At 36.4% G+C, this 16,197-nt stretch overlaps 4 protein-coding genes across 7 annotated transcripts; 2 read left to right on the top strand and 2 right to left on the bottom strand.

The window, feature by feature from the left end:
- Positions 1-1,984: 1,984 nt before the first annotated feature.
- On the top strand, positions 1,985-4,448 carry LOC110841723 (WD repeat-containing protein 82). The gene is made up of 6 exons (XM_022087418.2): positions 1,985-2,437; positions 2,513-2,894; positions 2,984-3,259; positions 3,341-3,436; positions 3,538-3,763; positions 4,065-4,448. The coding sequence occupies exons 1-5, from the start codon at positions 2,229-2,231 to the stop codon at positions 3,565-3,567; spliced, it is 993 nt and encodes a 330-aa protein (XP_021943110.1). The 5' UTR covers positions 1,985-2,228; the 3' UTR covers positions 3,568-3,763; positions 4,065-4,448.
- Positions 4,449-5,106: 658 nt separating this feature from the next.
- On the top strand, positions 5,107-8,785 carry LOC110859909. Of its 4 annotated transcripts, none has more exons than XM_035851895.1 (7): positions 5,107-5,299; positions 5,460-5,516; positions 5,634-5,777; positions 5,856-7,723; positions 7,922-8,163; positions 8,237-8,359; positions 8,445-8,785. In XM_035851895.1, exons 4-7 carry the CDS (start codon positions 7,282-7,284, stop codon positions 8,496-8,498), a joined length of 861 nt encoding a protein of 286 aa, XP_035707788.1. In that variant the 5' UTR covers positions 5,107-5,299; positions 5,460-5,516; positions 5,634-5,777; positions 5,856-7,281; the 3' UTR covers positions 8,499-8,785. The 4 variants fall into 4 exon arrangements, with proteins under 4 accessions (XP_035707788.1, XP_035707794.1, XP_035707782.1 ...); XM_035851901.1 differs by having other exon boundaries at positions 5,492-5,516; positions 5,621-5,777; XM_035851889.1 differs by having other exon boundaries at positions 5,492-5,516.
- Positions 8,565-10,667, bottom strand: LOC118435589. Its single transcript, XM_035851879.1, has 6 exons — positions 10,305-10,667; positions 10,087-10,214; positions 9,900-10,014; positions 9,541-9,821; positions 9,050-9,423; positions 8,565-8,973 (listed from the first exon to the last, which is right to left on the bottom strand). The coding sequence occupies exons 1-5, from the start codon at positions 10,552-10,554 to the stop codon at positions 9,112-9,114; spliced, it is 1,086 nt and encodes a 361-aa protein (XP_035707772.1). The 5' UTR covers positions 10,555-10,667; the 3' UTR covers positions 8,565-8,973; positions 9,050-9,111.
- Positions 10,668-12,818: 2,151 nt separating this feature from the next.
- Positions 12,819-14,921, bottom strand: LOC110841777 (prolyl 4-hydroxylase subunit alpha-2). The gene is made up of 7 exons (XM_035846039.1): positions 14,750-14,921; positions 14,549-14,681; positions 14,295-14,480; positions 13,515-14,207; positions 13,392-13,457; positions 13,128-13,293; positions 12,819-13,045 (listed from the first exon to the last, which is right to left on the bottom strand). Exons 3-7 carry the CDS (start codon positions 14,445-14,447, stop codon positions 12,936-12,938), a joined length of 1,188 nt encoding a protein of 395 aa, XP_035701932.1. The 5' UTR covers positions 14,448-14,480; positions 14,549-14,681; positions 14,750-14,921; the 3' UTR covers positions 12,819-12,935.
- Between the last annotated feature and the right edge of the window lie 1,276 nt (positions 14,922-16,197).

Consider the following 16,197-nt stretch of genomic DNA (forward strand, 5'->3'; position numbering starts at 1 on the left):
ACTTGGAATCTAGTCCAATTTCTTGGAACCAAAAGTTGCAGCTATTCCAGTACAAAAGAGACAATTTATTGATCTGGCATGTCAATTCTTTTATCATCGTGTTTCTGATCAATGTGTTGGGATCAGTTTGGATACTTTTACGCAACATAACGTCTTCGTCAATATCCATACCTCTCAAAAATTCCCTTGTATTTGTCGGATTATTCCTCGATGGAGGTTTCTGTACTGCACAGATTTTGTACAGAAAGGACTTTACCCTAGCTTTGAACGAGTTGATGCGTATGGCAGATTACCTCGAGAAAAGTGTGAAGAAAAAAAATCAAATTGGAAAAGGAAGTAGATTTCGAATTTCTTTTGAATTTGGGGCAACTACGGTGACCCGGATTTTTGCCACCTACCCCATCGCTCTGCCCGTTGGGGCCATCTTCTACGAGTTGGATCCCCTCCACTTCCTACTCAAGGACTATTATGCAACCAGTGTGTCATTCTCGAGACCATTAAGTGCTCAGTCCATCATTATCTTCACATTGCGAGTATTATGTGCCACAGTTTTTTGTACAGAAACAAGTAAAATCTTTCCATTTATAATTACAATATTTTTGTGTGCATTAAGATTGTGTTATAGAATATTGAATATTTTATTACAATTAAGCAATCATGCAAAAAATTTACAATCTTTACTCATGGTGTACAACTCGTATGTCACGATTTTTAAATGGACCTCAAAATTTCAGGAATTTGTGACCTCAGGTTTAATGGGGATTGGGCTGATCTTAAGCATACTTTTCAATTTAGCAATGACTAAAGGTTTCAGCTTAATGCCCTTTTATTTTTACTGGTACATTCTTTCGGGTGGGATAATAATCCTGACTGTGATTCATGTCCTAATGTTTTACCCGTACAAAATTAGTGATGCTTCGGTAGCTCTGGTGAAAACACTCACGTTGACAGCGGTGCAGTATGAGGTGAAAGTTTGGAGAATGTACTATAGAAAAAAGGTGAGGGCAACCTGGCCAATCAAAATATATGCTGGGGTTGGCAATGTGAGACTTTTTCAGCTACTCAGGTCAACGGAAATTGCATTTTTCGCTACAATTATTGCACATACGATTAATTTGTTTATTTCAATTCCATCGCATGTCTTCGATAATATTAAAGCTGAGTTTAATAGTGGTATTTCATAGTTGACGTTATTAATAACGCCACAGTGAATGCGTGAAATTTGTAAGTCAATTGTATTTAAGTAATGTATGCGTGACATGTATAAATATGTACGTAGGTATATTATATGTACATGTGTACATATACACATCTTATTGTACAATTTATTAATTATTCATTGATTTTTAAGAAAATAAGGCTTCTTGGGTTTGTTTAGACACTATCCCAACCAATTTATTTGTTTCCAAATCATATTGTGAAGTTTTAGCATAGATTATACTGACAATATCAAATTTTTAATAATTGGTGTTAATTAAAATGACATACATAATAAATATTCCTATAAGTTAATGGAATTTGGGTCGAATTCACGTCAGAAAATTCCTCCATTAATTCCTACGAATTTTTGCATATATGCATACGAACCCCATAACATGTAATAATCAAGGGGTCTTGTCCTGTTTTAATTTCATGAATACATAGCTTACATTACGGGAACCTACATTTCATGGAAATAGAAACGGTAAATTCTCGAATACGTATTTATATATAATGATTGCATTGGGGAAATAAAATTAAAATTAAAAGGCTTGTTTAATTCTGCCTATAATGCGTAGGTTTCAAAATTCTCCAAACATCAGTATCACCGTCATTCGTCATGCATGAACCACTTAAATTCATGAAATTTTAATATCATTCAATCGATTTTTTGTCGTTCGTTAATTTCAGCTCGTTCTTTCTCTTCTTCCCCAGTCCAATCTCAACCACAGTGTGGCAAGTGAGATAAATAAATACATCAAACCTTTTCGGCTGATTTATATTTTTTATTTTGAATTGGAAGATCATGATTATTTTGACTTTTGACCATTAATACTGCCATTATTTTTTAGATTCAGAAACATTTGATTTACAGTTAGATTTACACATAGAGTTATATAATATAAATTTGGATTTACAGCAGGCACAACTGAAGCTAGATATACACCATTTTTGGGAGGAGGACAAGGAGGAGATGTAAGTTTAAAGCAAGACCATTGTTATCTTTGTCCGTCGTCAGTGTTTTTGCCATGAACGGAGAACCGAAAGCCCTGGACGAGCAAATTGAGGAGAGGGGGATGAAATTGGGAGAAACAGCCCTTCGCAAATTTCACATTGCAAAATTCTTTCGCGAAAATACAGACCGAATCAATTCCCTGTGTTTCTCTCCCAGTGGAGATTTGCTCATCAGTTCTGCAGAGGACGACCAAATTGTTATTTATGACAGTGAAAAGGGAACGTGAGTGCAATGTTTTTAAATAAAAATTTTAAACTCAATACTTTTAAACTGAATTGTTTTGTATCTAATACACAGAATAAGGCGGTCGCTGAACTCAAAGAAATACGGTGTGGATTTGATTCGTTTCACACACACAAAGAACACTGCGGTCCACTCATCTACCAAGATTGACGACACGATTCGTTACTTGTCTCTCCATGATAATAAATATCTTCGCTATTTTCCTGGTCACACGAAAAAAGTGACGTCCCTCTCCATGTCGCCTACGGATGATACCGTCCTTTCGGCCTCACAGGATAAAACAATCCGACTTTGGGACCTACGGTCGCCCAATTGCCAAGGCTTTATTCAACTCCAGGGTAAACCAGTGACCGTTTTTGACCCGGATGGACTGATTTTTGCGGCAGGAATTAACAATGAGTGTGTCAAGTTGTATGATTTACGATCATTTGATAAGGTGAGTTGCAACAATGAGATTTATTAATGAAAATCAAATTGATCTCTTATTGACGTTGGTTAAATTATTGGTAAATTTTCAAACCGCAGGCTCCATTTTCCAGCTTTAAATTACCCTGTGAAAAAGATAGTGAATGGTCCTCAGTCAAATTCTCGCCGGATGGGAGGACAATATTGATTACAAGTTTTGGGTCCACAATCAGACTTGTTGATGCATTTAGTGGCACATTGCTACAAACTTTTGATGGTTTTACAAACAATAAGAATCTCCACCTCGAGGCATCTTTCTCTCCCGATTCACAATTCATATTTTCTGGAAGTACGGATGGGTTTATTCATATATGGAATGCAGACAGTGGACAAAAGGTGAATGACACAATCAGTTACAACAAATAGTAAAATAAATAATTGGTTGTTTAAGTTCATGTCTCATCCATCTTTCCGTAGGTATGTGAGCTTAAAGGAGATCATCACACAAGTCCAATTCAGTGTGTCCAGTTCAGTCCTAAATCTATGATGATGGTATCAGCATGCACAAGCATGGTGAGTACTCAGTTTCATTTTAGGAATAATTATACATAATAATACTTGCACAACTATGTATAACCATGAATAACTAATTTATATACCTCTCACCTTTACAGGCATTTTGGCTCCCAATGATGGACGAATGATACTCTTAACGAAGACGAATTAAGGGCCTGGGGGAAGTTGCTTAGAAATCACGTCAACTTTGACGATAAAATTCAGCAATGCACAAGAGGGCAGATTTTTTAAATTATGTTTAATGCGTTAATCATATCTTTAGATTTTACTTGAGTTTTTTTTGACGATCTGCCCTCTTGTGCAGTGGAGATATTTGGTCGTAAAGTGAGGACAAATTGGCTTAGAATTGCCAAATTAATGGCAGGAATTGCATTTTGAGTATCCATGGAACAAAAGAAACAACTTTTTTCAAAAACTTGAGGGACTTGAGGGAAACTTTTTCAAAAGCAGTGACAAAACCAAAGCTTTTGAACGTGAGTGTCCCATAGAAACGGTGTCAATTAATTGTGGTCGTAACCTAACAGAGCGATAATAATCTTGGGGCCCTGGCAATTATTGTTGCTAACATAAAATCAAGTAAATCTTCCCCCGGGCCCTTAATTTCTTCGTTCCATCATTTATCGAGGTTAATCATCAACACATCAAACGTGATGACCACCTTGCTCTTGTTCATGACAAATTATATTATATTTTTGTTTACTATGTCTAGTTAAACCTTGTCTAATTGTTGACTATAATACCAATGTTCATAACTTAATTGTTTTTTCGTATATTTTATCCTGCATTTTAGCATAAGAGACATTTATACCAAGATATACTAACAAATGGTTCATCAATTGTTCCTATTTACATCCATATTTAATAGATTTGTATTATATTGATTGTCGTCATACAGCTGCCTTGTTGTATGATATCTGATGTCATAACAGTAATAAAATAGCTTTTTGTAATAACAACTGAATATTGCTGTCGAGTCGACTGAATTTTATAAACCAAATATGTATACATACATGCAGGCAAACCACATATGCACTTGTAGGGCGAACTATTATATAATTTACCAACTACTATACTATGCAATAAACACTGTCATTAAATAACGAATGACAATAAAATTGTGGAACTCGATATTGTATTGACTAAGGAATCCTGAAATAATACGTATGCATATTATGCAAAGCTCTAATTATAAGTGCTTAAATAAATTATTTGATCAACGAAAATATCTGTATATGGATGACCTACTGCTCGGCCAGTAACTCGTTATTCCTGAAGAATAGAAATAACCTTGAAGCTATTTAGCTTATTTAATTAATGTCAAATTAAATTATATTTAAGACTAGGTAATACGTTGGAAAATAAAATACCTGAGGTTAATTACGCACCGCGTAATTAGCTTTTTCATTTAAAACATTTTTGTCGCACATGCAACCCTTGGTCTGTGTGGAGGGGTGCCAGATTCTCAAGGGGAACAGTAAGTAACAAACGATAAGATGTAATGTATTTTACCTCATCTTAGAAAATATGAAATAAGTTTGAGAACAATTAGTAATTACAACTGATTTTAACTAAACAACATTACTCCTACTTTGTCTCATTTTCCCCATTCTACATATTTGCATGTTCTGCATTTCTCTCTGACTTCGAGCCGTCATCAAGCGAGACGATTTGTTTATTAGCTTTTGTTGGCTTTTGTTGGCTGATGCACCTTTTGCCTTTTCACTAATTTTCTTTTATTTCGAATTTGAAAGATTTTCAATTAACTCACGTCGGTCTTGTGAATTAGCAAACTTGGTATTTTGGTGGTTTAGTCCTATTATAATTAGGCCGTTTTGGACTATTTGAGAATAGCATTGCAGAGTAGACCTCCAAACGACTTCACCACTGTCTTTTTAAATATGCACTGTTTTTGGAAATTTCAAAAATTTGGTTGCTAATAATGTACGTGTATTTTTAATGCTCCCACATAGCAACAAAGTTTTCAAAATATTCAAGAGCAGCACATATTTAAAAAAATCAGGCAGTAGTCTAACCTAACGACTTCCTCAATAGAAATTTTATCGTAGGAATTTAAGAGGTAGGTGAAAAGTATTTTGCGATTTGAACTACCTTTGATCTCATTTGTCATGAACTTGATAACTTCAATTTATAAAGAAGTGCAGTATTTACTCATGTTTTAAGTTTGACTTTGCAGTACTCACCCATTGCTTTTTTGACGTGTTCTGTTATCAAGTGGACTTATCAAGTGGATCAAGTGGACGTCTACTTAAAGAAGATGCAAGCAAAAGAAGATAAACAGGATGTGGATGTGGACAATTCCTCCACCGTTCGGAAACGTGTATGGACAAAATAATTTTAAATTAAATTGAATTTGCATTAAAATCTGCTAATTTTCTTTGTTTTTGTGACCCAACAGGTTCTTACAATCTTTAAATCGTATAAATCTATCAAATGTGCATGTGGCCGCTTTTTGGGGTTTCAGCACATTGATACTGGCGATTTTTACTGCAGTCTGGTTTGCGGACAGGAGCGTTCTATTCACCAATCATCGGATGCTATAACCACTAAAGAAGAAGGATGCATGACGGCTCTTTCTTCAGTTTTTGACATGTGCAATGTCTTCCGTAAATAAGTTTGACATAACTAATATTTCTGTAACATGATTTTTTGTCTCATGACTTGAATTGGAATTGAATCTTTAAAAGTTTAGCAAATATTGAAATAACCTGTCGACATTAATACTATTTGACTTATTTAGATATGCATGTAAAGATGCGAATGTTTTGTTTGTTTTACTATACAATATATTTGCATGCAATGTACAGATAATTCAGGTGATAACCCGTGAAGTACAAACTAAAAATGTGTCAACCATTTATGTACATTAGCAAACATACAAACTCAGCTTTCTATCAAATTTGTCAGTTGTCACAGAAATGACTATTCAAGCTACGTAAATTCAAGTTTCTAAACAAATTGTTTAAAACAATTCATGCTAGTTCGTGAACCTGTTGCATAATCATCGTTGATTTCATTCCTTTGCAATCTTTGTTCCTGTTCCTGTTTAACCACTGTTGCGAGTGAATGTGAGTGATCCGGTTCTATTTAAAATACATGAAACCGTAAGAAGAGCCAGACTTCTCCAATCTCCGTTCCTTCCCTTCTGAGAAGAAGAAGACGACCCGACCGACCAAAAAGTTGAAGCTGTGATATAGCTAAAGTTCTTAACTCTTTTCTTGGGTCAGGTGCATATACAACTCGTGTATCATCCTCGAATTCCTTTCTTCTTTCAACAAGTAGTCATCGTCTTCTTCTGCCGTCTTAACGCTACGTTTCAACGCAATACCCTCCTGGCCAAAACTTGCTTACTCATGTTATGTGTATATCACAGTCGTCGTCCCTTCTTATTCTTTCTTCTACTTGGTGTCGTATTATCATCCTTACACGAAAGAGGTGCACGAATATGAATGGCTATGTTGTAATGTATTGTAAAATTATAAAAAGCAGTCGAAGAAGAAGCATGCATGAGTATAGCCACTTGTTTCATCTTCTCGTCCTCTCTTCCGTATTTGCCTATATAATTCCAGTTCAGTTTGTTCACTTGTTCACACATAACGTCAAAGTTTAGTCGGACAATCCTGATATTTAAAGTCGCATTCGTTCCTTGCTCTTATTCTTTATTTTCGTTAAGCGTGACAACTTTATTCATTTCACGCAACGAGCTAAAATTTGTATAAAGAAAACTTAAAAATAGTCCACACATACTACTGGCCCCACACAACTTAATACTATTTATTTAGTACCCAAAGTTCCTCAGCAAAGACTGGTTATTTAAATAAAAAATGTCCAAATCAAAAAGTACCCCTCGACGGCAACAATTGCGACAAAAGCGACCCATCCCAGAGGATGAGGTTAAGGGGGACGCTGAAGAGAATCAGAGCTGTATCAAGACTGATGAGGGTGGCAAAGGCGGTGGGAACAATTTCAACTTGGCCCCCATTTTCCGTCATTTGGCCGGATTTTTGTTCGGTTCCTTTATAACGCTGTCGTACCAGCCCCTCGTAAACGATCCGATATGTAAACCATTCTTAGGAGTTGATGCAGATGGTGACCCCACTTTGGTGGGCGTGGAGGCACTTTCCTGGTGGAAAGGCTTCCTAGTTTCGACAATTTGCGATCATCACGCCAAGATCTCTGGATTCCTGCTACGTTTTGGTGTCTCCATTAGTGGAGCGATGCTTATCGCATTCGCGCTTAATTTCGTCTTCGCCAAATGGAAACAAGGTGAGTGGGCATTCAATTTACGTTTATTTAGCAGTGACTCATACGTAGGTATTTAGCATGTAGTAATATGTAAGTAGGCAAAGTTGGAAACGTTACATTTTTCATAATGAGTCATACATAATAACAAACGTTATGCAATAAATATGTCGTATGAAATATTTAATATTTTATTTTTTTGAATGGCTTGAATTTTCACAGCCCAGCCCCAGTACAAAGATGAGTTTAAGTTGGAAGTTGGCAACGAAACTTGGACTCTGGGAACCACGCTAAAGATTAAAAGGGAGGAAGTGAAGCAGGTCAATAATGACCCAAGTCCGGAATCTGGCTCGGCTGAAACATTAGAGTCGCAAGACGTTGGTGGCGTGGATCCTGACGAAGCATTAAGATTTCTATTTCGGGCGATTGACCACTTTGGAAAAAATACCGAAGTTATTAAACAGGTAAGGCGAAAGAAAACATTTTTTAAGGTGAAAATTAATTAATGTGGCTGTTATCATTTTATTTAATATACAGAATCCAAGTTTGGAGTCTCTCTTTCAAACGGCAGATATATGTGCGGCCTTGTCTCACCTGGATAAGAGAGTGGTCAAGAACTGGCCTGATGTGTTGGATACATTAGTCACAAAGTTGAAAGAGGTAAAGAGATATAAATACATAATGGTAACTGCTTATTCAGACATTAACACTTTCTAATTATATATGTATTTTTCACATTTTGTAGAATCGAGACACCGATACAAGTCCTGCCTCCGCACCCGAAGTCCAACAAGCTTAAGAATTGTTCTCATATACATACATACATATTCCAAACAAAAAGTTCATTTTATTTAGACTGCTGTTGTTATTTTTTATATTTATTTATTAGTTCCTTCATGACAATTTAAACTTCACAGTTTACATATACGAGTTTTATATTGAGAGAGACAATCAAGAGTGATCGTTTTGTCAATGCAAATTTTTACTTTTTGATATCACTTACATGAAGATGTTTATATATTTAATATTCAAATTATTCTCTAAATATTTATATACTTTTGTAAAATAAAACCTGATTAAACTTTGGAGAATTAATTTATTTGCCATTTAATTTATCCTGTTCAAATGTTGCATACAATTATTGAAATACTTTATATGTATAATCAAAAATACATGCTATATTTCCCATTTCCAGATCGAGCAATGGGTCCCTTAATAAAAAAGTTCATTTCTGTCATCCCGTTGACAAGCAGCTTCCTAGGTGGTCTCCAGTCCTGTACATATACGCATTCAGATTATACATACTTATCGGCACTAGTTAATGTACATTTAAGTAATGGAAAAATTTACCAGAGTTCCCGTTCGAATAAATGCTGATTCCATACAATGAGGAACCCAGTAATCAGTCCTTTTCATATAAAATTCTCCCAAAATACGGCGAAATACCGGATTGTCCCTGTTCTGTCTCCACTCTTTGCCCAATGGGTAGAAGAAATCCTCAGTAAAGTACGCGTAAAATTTTGACGTAATGTGGGCTTCATACTGTTCCAAGTGGGAAAACACATTCCCATTACGGTGGCAAATATTCGCCAAAAAGAGTCGATGGCATAATTAAAGGAATATTCTGCATCTGCTTGCTCAATGTTGTACTCGACGAGCACGGGCGTATAAGGCGGATTGCTGAGTGGGTAAAGGAACATGTAAAACTCTCGAGATCCATCTTCCTACGAATAAAATCCAAAGGAATTTTTACTTAGGTCAAACTTAATTTAAATTTTAAAACATATTAATTTGTAAGACTGCAGTAGATCTATCTGTGTACACTATATTTAACTTCTTACTGTGTAATTTCGCTTAAAGTGGAGTTGTCTTTCATGTTTGTAGCAATCCTTGAGGGCATGGATGAGAATGTCCCAAAATGGTCTTCGGCTGGGCAGTGGGGCCAATGTACAGGTGTGCGTCCCGTTCGCCGCAGCTTGGTTAGGGTTTCCTTCGTCGCATTCCTCTGTCACTGTTTTACAAGGTGTGGTTGGGGCTGTCCCGTTTGATGGTGAAGTTGATGACGGCGAACACCCCGCTGGCAACTTGGACTCATAGGTGACCATGGTGTTTGGAAGGGTGTCTTAACCAGATATACACATAATCATGAAATGGGCTTCAAATTACTCGTACTTAATTGCATGCAATTATGCATACTCACTGTTTACATAGTTGGTCAGGTATCCCTTCATAATAAGATTTATATTAGTAGCAAAATTCGGCTTGATCATTGGGCGACATGCTTGGGAAAATATGGACCCAACCAAGTCCATTGCCTCAAATAAACAAGTAATTAATAATTAATAATTAGTAAGAAGTAATAAATAAATAATTCATTAATTACTTACCTCCGATCGCCAGGCATCTTCCGGTTTCCAATCTTGTCGAGTTCCAGTGTCATCTTTGAAACTATTCATTCTCGCTCGGAGAAGCTGGCACGCACGAACTGCTTCAGGTTTAGAGGAACGACAACTCCCTACATTTCATTAAATATTTATGCCACAGAGTATAATTAATGTATGAACGTCCAATTTAGCGTAGTTAAATATGGTTTATGTTGGCCGACCTTTTGGCTTTGGTAGTTCCGCACAAGTTTTGCTAGTGTCCGATGGATACATGGTTGGATCTTTGTTCAATAATTTGACGAGTTTGAGGTACTCATCCGACTTTGCATCTCTTTTTATGGTGATCACATTGGATTTGAATGAGAGTGGTACAACTTTACCACAATTCGGGTCATTGCCCACCTTGAGGACCTTCACTTTTGCTACAAATTCATCATATCCTCGTTTAGTTAGACTACTTAAAACCTCCATGTAGCTTCTCAGTGTTTCAGCTTTAGACACAGCAACAGCAGCTTCCTGTTTCTTCTCAAATAAGATAAGCTCACTTGGTGGCGTTTTTCCGGCCTCAGTTACATACTGCAATTTTATAAATTGTTGACAACGTTACAATCACACAATTTATTTGACTCAATTAATAGAAATATTTATTTTCACTTCTTCCAAGGCTTTCATTTTCTGGGCTGGATCCCACGCTTCAAGCGTGTTTTTGTATACTCCGGGACCAGCTTCAACTCCTAATTCTTTTACCAAGGTGCGCAAATTGTGCAAACATATTTTCATTCGAGCTTCCATTATGGCCTTGTTTAAAGCTTCAATATTCTGTTAAGATCTGAATTAATGCTTGTATATCTTACGAGTTGGTTATACATATGTACATTGTCATAAACTTACTGCAGGAGTGAGCGTCGGTAGAGATTTTTCATACAAAATATTTTCCATATTGATTTTGATAAATTCTCGAACAATCGTGGCGTTTGCTGCGTCACAAGGGTTGCACTTGTGCGTCGTGTTGGCAGGGTCACACCCTTCCACTATCACCGGAGGATTGCAAGTTGTTGGACTAGTCGTGTTGTCCGGGCTGGGATTCTTGCAGAGTTTCTCCACCGCCGGCTGGGCTGCGTCACATGGGTCAGGCTTTGATGGGTCTAGACCGGCGACTAGGTCCGCGTATGTCAAGGCTGTGTCATTATTCAGTTTGGCCGCTAGTGCAGTAGCATTCCAACCGTGGGCACCTTCCAGATATTCTGTAGGGGACTGAAAGACGTTGTTGGGGTCCGTTTTATTGCTGGAGATATTTTTTATATCTTGAAACCGGTCCGTGACAAGTTTGAGAGTTTCTGAAAATAATGACAAATATATTTTTACAATAATAAGTAGTTATGAATGACACTTGAAATTTACGTAATTATTTTACGGTTGTTGTAGTTATCAGGGACGTAACATCCCTGCTTCACAATATCTCCACTGTCTTTTAAAGCTTGAGCAGCATACTCAAGCTGTTCCTGTTCAGTACCAGTGTCGACTTGTAAATTATTACTGGATGGTGCAGCAGTAGGTTCGGCTAAAGAGGGGTAAGAGAATTTGCAAAACGTTCCATTGTAGTCCAATTCGTCCGGGGTGGCCGTTGTGGGAATTGTAGGATCGAAGTGATGGTCCTTGACTTTTAGAATACCTATAAAATTGAGACGATCATTATGAAATTGTTTGGTGATGGAACTTATTTCTCATCCATGATATGAGCTGCGTTATTGTTTAAGTACTTACCTGATACTATTGTTACTCATTACTAGTTATTACCTGATCTGATGCGAAATGGAGTTTTTTTCCTCCCCTTGAGAAGGATGCATTCCGTGTCGTCTCCAATCATTAAGAGGGACGTCGCATTCACATAATTTCCAGAAGGTACAAGCTTAGTTGTCGCGTTATCCCAAACCAGTTCCAACGCTGGGGCAGGAAACATTTGAAGGAATGGGCGCCTGTAGTCGTCGAGGTCTCCCATTAAAAGGATTGCGTACAGCTACATACTTATAATTACACTTATTAACTCTTATTAAATCGGGCTAAATATGCACTCTTGCTCACCATGATTTCATCGATCGTCGGAGAAAGTGCTGTTGGTCCGGGTCCATCTACAAAATTTGTAAGCAGGCAATTATGCTTATACATGTGCAGTTCTGGCTTTTGATACACAGGGATCCCAGAGCTTGGGATGAGGGCGTAGTACATCCATGCACTGCAAAATTTAATTAATTTCCCATCTATATTTTAAAATTTCCCATCAATATTTTATAATTTAAATACATATATATCTAATCGTAAATATGTATGTACGGTCCGTTGATGCAGACATATGTGTTTTTATGCTCCAGAAAATCCGAGTACAGTCCAGGCCCCATGGTTTTATTGGGTCTTCCGGTGACCAGTGCTCCATGTCTTCCGTCCCCTTCGACGCCATCGGGGCCGTAGTAATATCGGATGTACGGCTTGTATAAGACCTCTGCATCGCAAAATTCGTCAAACTCGGTCAAGTGTTTCACTGTTGTTTGCACCAACACAGGGCAACATGGAATGAGGAGTGCAATACTTGTTGTTATTATGGCCCATGTCAACTTATTTGACATTATATGCTGGGAATTGGGTACCAGAAATTAATATTTCAGCTTTAGTCAACTACTGAATGTAATATCCAATTAAAAACAATGAATACATATGTATTATGTGTGTCGTGTGTATTTTATATGTTTACAATACAAACGCTGTAAATATTATGCAAAGACAATGACACTTGTACTTTACTTATTATAATCAAACACATGTGGAGCAAATTATACTAATTAACATCCATTCATTTGTTATTCCATATCAATATGCATTTCCAATGGCCAAGATTCCATGAATTGTTTTGAAGCTGGGCATTTTAGCGTCTGAAATTGGTCCTTGCTCCGAATCCACTTGTTTGCAACTGCACAATATTCAGTTTAAAATTGATATGTTTATAGTATACAGGTCTCTGAAACTATGTGTGTTTGTATGTAAATACATACTCCATTTAACTCCATACAAAACGCTACACCCTCCATGAAGTGTTCTACGGTCAATGGTTTCAACATCCGGTTGGACATTGTACCACATCAAGGCGGAACCCTTTGAGGGATGAACTAATGTTTTGAGAATTGGAAACGCTGTTCCTCCTTCTTCCACGTCAGAGAGCTTTGTTATCAAATTTGTTAAAAATACAATTGCACAGAATTATGCCATTTTTAAAGCTTTGAGCATATTTAAATACATTTAAAATTTTAAATACATACATAAATCATAAACGTCATGATGCGATCTCCACTCAAAAGGTCAAAAGGTTCCAGCCTTTCTTCAGCCTACGATTATTTACAAATTGTAATTAAATATTATCACTAAATTGTACTGTTTGTCACCTTATACTCAAATATCGCATCGGTGTGAGGTGCATAATGGGCACCAGGGCTATAAGCAGCAATCTGCATCATTTCCGACCCCGTTTCTTTAGAAATATCAACTTGTAAAATGCGTCCAATTTTGTGGAGTAGTTTGTTAAATGTTGGAAAAGTTTTTGAAGAGGAGTCCTGAATCCACCCACCAGACGACGTTCTCTGTCGACTTATTCGAGGCGTCTTCTTATTCTCCTGCGACCGAATTGATGGCGTCGTTTTACTTATTTTCATGTCTTTATTCACTTGATCTCGATACTGCTGCATATCCTGCTCACTTAAAATGTTGTGGTATTGGATTAACAGTGGATTTTTATTGTGAACTTCAATCTTGAGCGGTTTAAGAATAAATTCAGGGTGGGATTTTGAAGAATAATAACATTTCAAGTGCATCTTGTCTTTCCGAGTTTTCACGTCTTCTCCTCTGCATAACTTTTCGAATATGTAACCATTTTGTATGGCTTCATATTTTATGCCACCACAAACGTCTGTATCAGCAGGTGGGTCAGGGAACATGGTTTCTAACTTTAAAGGGATCCTGTTTATAAAATTGGGGTGAGTCATGTTGTGAAGGAAGGCGTCAAATAGTAACAAACCGGAATCGACATGAATATCATTGTATGAAATTAAGCTTTTAATTTTGTCAAGTTTTATGTCGTGCTGAAAGAAAAAAATAACTTGAATAGTTAATTGAGTATTTATCTCTAGTTTTTCGAGCACTATAAAATAGTAATAATTAAGGCTCACATATTTGATTGCTCGTTCTAATAAGCTTCCGTTCCTCATATTCGATTTTGCTGCCACAAACGCATCGACGGCTTGCGCATATGACTCGTCAGAAAAGGCAACGTTTCCCAATTTTACAAGATCTTGAGGAGACAAGACGCAATTTGTTTCCATATTCCCAAGTTTTCCTTTAAGAAACTAAAACATCTAAATGACAATCAGTTAGTTTTTTTTTGTTAAAAAGTATCGAAAAAATGTTACTCTGGATCACGTACATCTGAAAATGGCAGCTGAAATATTTGATTGAGTCGTAACACACACAAGCTGAGGTTTCCAGATCAGAATCTTTGGGGAGTCTTTTTTGAACCCTTACAATTTTTTTAATTTCCTGCATGTCATTAGTGTACTCTAAAATATATATTATTGCATGTAAATCTTGCAAATTAAAATTTTGTTAGATGTGTGGTTGTTTTTACCAGTTGAGTTAATTAATGGGGGGAGAATGTTGATCATGCGTTGTATCGTTTTGTATACTTTTAATGGGTGTTTCGCTGCATCAAATCCCAAGCCATTTAGGTCAATAAGAGACCGATTAATGAGTAGGTGAAACAGGTCGAGGTCCATTTTGACATCTTTTAAAATAGTCGCTTCAAAGTCATCCATGTATCTACACATAATTTTTATTCAAGACAAGAGTAATAAGGTAGGTATTTTTCTACATATATTTAACACTCTTAAATATTGTGCTACCTGTGCAAAAGGACATGATCCGGTACAGAACAGTTTGATGCTGTGTCACATTTTTTCCATATCGTATTCAAAAAATGATGCACAATCTGCGATTCTAATATAATGAGATTTTTAAAGTCAACTGGACTACTTGCGTAATTCAATTCAGTATTTGATACTACGTGGTGTGGTGAAGTTGTGACATATTTTGCATAGTTCAAGGAACATAAAGTAAAAATTTTGAATATGAAAGACATTTGAAATGAGTAAAACTTATGCGTATGTGGTTTTATAAAAACAGAGCTGCGCGTATGTATTTGTCTGACTTTAAAGATTCCAACTTACACAATGAGGTCAGATTGCACTTTACGAGATGTTCCAGGAATTGAATTATTATAAACAAATGTTTTCTTTCTATCGTACAGTGCTTAATTGGTAATACGTAGGTACATCATTCGAGGAAACTGCATTCATGCATGTAGATATGTATGCTTCCATTGGACGCAACTATTATAATTTCAAATTACAAGAAGTGTATTGCTTTGCAAATATATATCTGTACCTGGTGGTAACACCTAATTCAAATGTTAAATTTGGTTATATGCATATGCTAAAAAACTACATTTAAAAAACAGCATTCTTCGGTGAGGGTGCGACTAAAAACTTTAAAACAAGAGTATTGAGCAAATTTTAAAATTTAATATTACCAACTTTTGCCTTACCGTGAGCATTTACTTAAATGCAAAATCAATTTGGGCCCACGGTGAGGCAAAAGTTGGTAATATTAAATTTTAAAATTTGCTCAATACTCTTGTTTTAAAGTTTTTAGTCGCACCCTCACCGAAGAATGCTGTTTTTTAAATGTAGTTTTATTTTCTGGTTTTTGCGTGGGAATTTTTTTATTGGGTACCAATAGCAACCAGCTAGGTGCAGTTATAAAAAGTCTTTTAAGCAGCGTAAGTGGCTGCAGATACCACCACCAAAACTTTCTCATTTTTCAACCGATTTTTCTCGAACGTATCTTAAATGATGCGCAATCAATGCCCGCACGCTAAAATCAGCTACTGGCATGATCATTGCATGGCAAAATTGAATTTGGGGTTCATTTTAAAGTTTCCAAGGTCCTAAAATTCTTGTAATATTAGACTTTTGTAAAGAGAAAGATGAAAAGACACTAGATTTTGTAATTGTCTGA

Source organism: Folsomia candida, unplaced genomic scaffold, assembly GCF_002217175.1.
Source record: "Folsomia candida strain VU population unplaced genomic scaffold, ASM221717v1 Fcan01_Sc001, whole genome shotgun sequence".
Taxonomy (NCBI): domain Eukaryota; kingdom Metazoa; phylum Arthropoda; class Collembola; order Entomobryomorpha; family Isotomidae; genus Folsomia; species Folsomia candida.